At 40.5% G+C, this 5,546-nt stretch overlaps 1 protein-coding gene across 1 annotated transcript; it reads left to right on the top strand.

The window, feature by feature from the left end:
- Positions 1-4,883, top strand: pde6gb (phosphodiesterase 6G, cGMP-specific, rod, gamma, paralog b). Its single transcript, XM_029640106.2, has 4 exons — positions 1-116; positions 1,843-2,076; positions 2,188-2,228; positions 2,348-4,883. The coding sequence occupies exons 2-4, from the start codon at positions 1,931-1,933 to the stop codon at positions 2,422-2,424; spliced, it is 264 nt and encodes an 87-aa protein (XP_029495966.1). The 5' UTR covers positions 1-116; positions 1,843-1,930; the 3' UTR covers positions 2,425-4,883.
- Positions 4,884-5,546: the final 663 nt, after the last annotated feature.

Consider the following 5,546-nt stretch of genomic DNA (forward strand, 5'->3'; position numbering starts at 1 on the left):
CAGCCCCACCTGGCCTTCATAGCAAACCTAGCATAGACCCACACACACATCTACTAGAGAGAGCCGTGCTCAGAGCTCACATCCACTGGTCTGGCTAGCCTTCACCCAAGAACCCGGTGAGTAGCAATCATTTCCAGTTATTCACATGAACTTTGCTGTCTTATAGGTCTCTCTTTATGTCGTGTTGTGGTCTCTCTCTTGGCGTGATGTGTGTTTTGTCTTATATTTTTATTTTTAATCCCAGCCCCCATCCCTGCTGGAGGCTTTTTGGTAGGCCGTCGTTGTAAATAACAATTTGTTCTTAACTGACTTGTCTAGTTAAATAAGATACAAAAATAAAAGTTATAGATATGTAATATTTCAGAAACAATCGTCTAACTTGCAAGGGTAGCCGCTGAGTACACCCATCCATTCAGAAACCTACTCCATGATGACAGACACTTGATGGATTTTGTTACTGTACTGTTCAACATCTTTTGTAGAAAAGAGAAGTGGGAAAGAGTAAAAAATTTGCAGAATATTCTATTTGAATTATTGAAGTCCTTGTCCTGTGCTGAGACAGTTTTGAGTGGTGGGTCGGAGAAACAAACCAATTTGCGTTAAGTACCTACACCAGGTGTAGGGTCTTAATATGATCACCCTGTTGTTGCAGTTCCTGCTCAGCAGCTAATTCTAACTTGTAGTGTATTCAAGGTTTAAAAATACTTCTTACATTTGTAATTTCCACTTCAACATTTCAGACTTGATTTGCCCTAACTAAAAATGTAACCCCTACAAAATGTTTGATTAATTATAATCCACACAATAACTATTATTTTCCTGATGTGAGAAACTGGTTCAATTAAGATCCTACAGTATATCTGTAGTTTGCAAGCTATGAATATGGCCCGATGTGTTTTCCAGATAATTGGTGCTCATCTGGTTCAAGGATGAATATTACAATTAGACAGAAAGTTCTTGATGTTGGAAATGTGTTTTAGACAGAACCACAATATGACATTGTTTTGTGTATTTATTTTCAGAGAGGTCTGTATAATGCTAGTTACCTAATTGTGGAAAGCAAATTAGGCTGATGTTTTATTTTCTTATTTCATTGTTTTAGGTTTCAATTATCAATGAGCCATTGGACATTAATGTTGATATTGCTTCAACATAGTTAAATTGGCTCCAATATGAAACATTGTAGGTCATGAGCCATGTTGTGAGTTTTTGGAATGTCATTGTAAGAGAGGATAAGATTGAGCAGCACTTTAGACAGTCTGCCTGCTCAGCATATTCTTTATGTTGTCCTTGTACTAATGAGATTAGCCCAAGTGTGGATGGCTGGCCGCTGGCTTGAAACGAGGAGGGTGGAGATGGTGGGGAGGGGGGTGCTTATTAACTTGAGCTGGGGATTACATGATGAAATTGGGTCATCATTTTGCGTCACTCAACAAGGTAGCCTATCCGAGATAGACATTGAATTACAAGGGCAATATGCATTTAAAACGTAATCCCACTAATATCAGATCAGTAAGGGGATTAGGCATTAGGTTCGAGCTCTCAGACAAGGTTGTGAGGGGCTGTTCAGTAAAATGAAGTTCCTTATAAAACATGTAATAATGTAGGTATCAAAGCAGATAGCATTGGTGTTCAATATGCTCTGTGTTGTTGAGGATCGTCTTGCCAGTAGCTATCTCCTTTCTTCTTTTCTTTCTTCAAATTTCTTCCATTCTAAGCTCCAAATGTTCAATACTGAAGAACAAGCTTTTATTGTCATGAAAATGTGAGCACTAGATCATGTACTGTAGTTTTGATGGAATGGTCAAAATTGGATAAAATCTGTTTCCCTCATTTCCCCAGTTGAGGAGATCTCTTCAAGACGACAACACTTCAGAGGTGGATTGAACACATAACCACCTGCACAAAAAAAAACAGCTAACTACTAACCATGAATCTCGAGGTCCCCAAGTTGGAGATCAAGTCTGCCACCCGTGTCACCGGGGGCCCTGCCACGCCACGCAAGGGACCCCCTAAATTCAAGCAGAGACAGACTCGCCAGTTCAAGAGCAAGCCCCCCAAGAAGGGAATCCAGGGGTAAGGTCACATTCATTGGGTTTTCTTAGTTTCAAACAGCCATTCGACAAGTGCACAATGACATTTTCATGAGCTCTGATTATAAATAAATTAACTCTGTCTCCTTTACAGCTTTGGTGATGATATCCCTGGAATGGAGGGTTTAGGCACTGGTAAGTTCATTACAACTGTTCGTCTACTCTACCTGTACCTTCCCTAAAAACTGTAGAAAACCATACTGGGTTTGCTCGGTCTACTGACTGTTACTAAACATAATATGTTTCCTCTGCAGACATCACAGTCATCTGCCCCTGGGAGGCCTTCAACCACCTGGAGCTTAGCGAGCTGGCCAAGTATGGTATCATCTAAATCTTTCAGACCTCCACCATCCATCCCACAATCCTCTACTTCCACCTCCATCTACTTACAACCAAAGATTGTGGATACATGAAGATAGTTCACTCAAGCAGTTTACTATTGTAAAAAATATCTGTGGAAGTGGGTGTTCCCTCTCTTTCGTGAGCATGCTTTGCCACGTAAGCTCACAGTTCCTCCATAATAACTGGCATGTACACACGAGAAAGGAAACAGCTGGCTCTGGTTTAGTTATTGTCTCTGAGCTAGAGAGATGTCTCACTCTGGGGCACCCCCTCCGGCAGGGTGGGGGCAATAATTAGACCAGAGCGTCCCCACCCCAATCAGCAACAAATGAAGGTGGGATGTGTCACTTTCTCTACCGTCTCTGTTCAAACCATCCATCTGCCCCCAGCCCTCTCACTGTGTTTGACTGAAACTATCAAAACATATACCAAAGTGAAGAACCCCCCCCACCCCTCCCCCCAAAAAGGAAAGCGGTACAGAAAATAACCGTCTCCATCTTTAACTGGTTTCTTCTTTTGTTTCTGCGGCTGCCAAAGTTCACATACAACATGTCTGCTCATGATTAGGACTCTGTTCTGGTATCTGTCTATCTTTATCAGGTTTGCAGCGATATTCTATCTAGGATTAACCAGCAGCCATTTTCCTTTTTTCTCCTCCCCTGTCTCCAAGTGCTTCTCTTCTTCTATCCTCTATTTTGCTCCTCTTCTTCATGGTACACAACTTTCAATTTACAAAAAGCAATGCCGTCTCAAAGGTTGAGTAAACAAACAAGTGACATACCCGTGAAATGGGTGGGTTCTCATTTCACGTGCCTCGGCACTTCTTTTATCACCATAGATGAAATCTGTCATCGATGCCGAATATCACACATATAAAATCTGATTCCTGTAGAGATGACAGTTGCTTGTCATGGCTGAGCATAATCTGTAGTCTGTCACTGGTACAATGTGGATGAAACAACATCATCCTCCTCCCCCTTTCCTCTCCCTCAGGATCCCCAATCCTTCGCTGGTACACACACGACTTTTAACAGAACAAGGATTCTATCATTCTATCGTCCTGTTTAACTCTGGCATCCTTATTTTCCACATTTTGTATAACAAAGAAGAATTTGTGACTATCTTTATTATGTAACGTATATTTTAACTAAGTATTCTCAGGGATATGAACTTGTTTTATGGCTTGGGAAAAAACACCTTGTCATTGGCAATTTTGGCTCTTGCTGTCTTTACTTTTTACCACAAGCAGCATAATAGACATTGAATGGAGATTAATGAGTGTGCAACATTACTACAACAGATGCAGATTCCCCCACAAACCTCAGATGTCAAATTCGATTTCTAATTTGATTATCACCTGATAATCTACCATACTAGGTCACTGTGATTGGGCAGCAGTAGTGATGTCTTGTGTAATCTAGTTTAGGTTACCTTCCCCAAACCTCATGTTGACGTCTCTTTGTCACTTTATTTAGCTGGGCATGTCATCGTTATTTCATGAACTTTCTCTATAATTCATTCATTCCATCCATAATTTCATCTCATTCCACAATTATCATGCTTACCATCATTTTGTTTGCTTGTGTTTCACTGTAGTCTCATATTTGTATCGTATTTCTTGAGATCAATGTACACTTATGTATACATTGTGGCCAGTCACATTTTAATAGCATATATAATGTATAGATTTATTTTATTTTTGCATGTTCTCTGTCTTTTACTTTGTCCATCGCATGTTGGCATTGTGTCTTGTGTATATTGTGGGTGTTGCACACTTATTTTATCATTATGTCATCTTTTCATTATGTCCGTTTTATTTTGTACTTGTCCATTTGTAGTTTGTGTTGTGTAATCATTGTAAAGACCATCTTTCCTCATCATTATCTCTCTATCATCTCATCCATAATTCGTTGTGTTCTCACCAGATAGCCTAGTGTTTCATCATCATTGTAGTTGATCAGTTAATTGAATCTCTAGACAGAACATTGACCTCCACATTCCTTGGACCAGCCTGCACTGATACTGGCCTACAGAGTGTACATTCTTAGTTCTATGCCCAATTATGTCACTGATTTGCAATATGTTATACCAGCTGAAGAATAACTTTTTTAAATGCCCTTAACTTATTTTATCTTACCATTTTTCATTCTTCTCCTTTTCTGGGAAATGAGTTGAAGGCCATGGATAGCCTACAAAAGCTAGTTTGTGTTGGAATCCTCACGCTGACAGTGAAAAGTTACTTGAGGGGTTTGTCGTCTTGCAGGATGGATGTCCACGTTGTCTCAGTTTCTTGTGAATGTAAAATTAGTAGCAGTGAATGAATGGTAAGAAATAAGGGATGAGGAAGATGGATGCTTCAGCTGCCAACATAGGCTACTCATGTCATCAGAGCTCTGTCCTTTGTACAGGATCAAATCAAAATAAAGCTAAAAACAAAAGGAAAATAAATATTTTGCCTGGTTTATTTTTTAAGGTCTATCAAAATATAGCATTTCTTTGAAATTACAATATCTCCAATAAAGAGGATACATTCCTAGCTGACATAGTCATATCAATAAAAATGTGGCATTTCCTGCCACTGGCACAGGTTTAGAGCAGTTCATGACACACATCCACATAGAATTGGCTTTCCAGACTACTGTACCAGAAAATACAGTGCCTTCAGAAAGTATTCAGACCCCTCAACTTTTTCCACATTTTGTTATGTCACAGCCTTATTCCTTATTAGCCTTATCTCTCTGTACTTTGCTCAGTTCATCTTTGCCTCTATCCTGACTATCCCAAGTCCCTGCCGCTGAAAAACATCCCCACAGTATGATGCTGCCACCACCATGTTACACCGTTGGGATGGTGCCAGGTGTCCTTCAGATGTGAAGCTTGGCATTCAGGCCAAAGAGTTCAATATTGGTTTCATCAGACCAGAGAATCATGTTTCAGGCTGTCATGTGCATTTTACAGAGGAGTGGCTTCCGTCTGGCCACTCTACCATAAAGGCCTGATTAGTGGAGTGCTGCAGAGATGGTTGTCCTTCTGGAAGGTTCTCCCATGCCAATGGGCCCAGCGTCGTCTGGGTTAGGGGAGGCTTTGGCCGGCCAGGAAGTCCTTGTCCCA

Source organism: Oncorhynchus nerka, linkage group LG28, assembly GCF_034236695.1.
Source record: "Oncorhynchus nerka isolate Pitt River linkage group LG28, Oner_Uvic_2.0, whole genome shotgun sequence".
In the NCBI taxonomy this organism is placed as follows: domain Eukaryota; kingdom Metazoa; phylum Chordata; class Actinopteri; order Salmoniformes; family Salmonidae; genus Oncorhynchus; species Oncorhynchus nerka.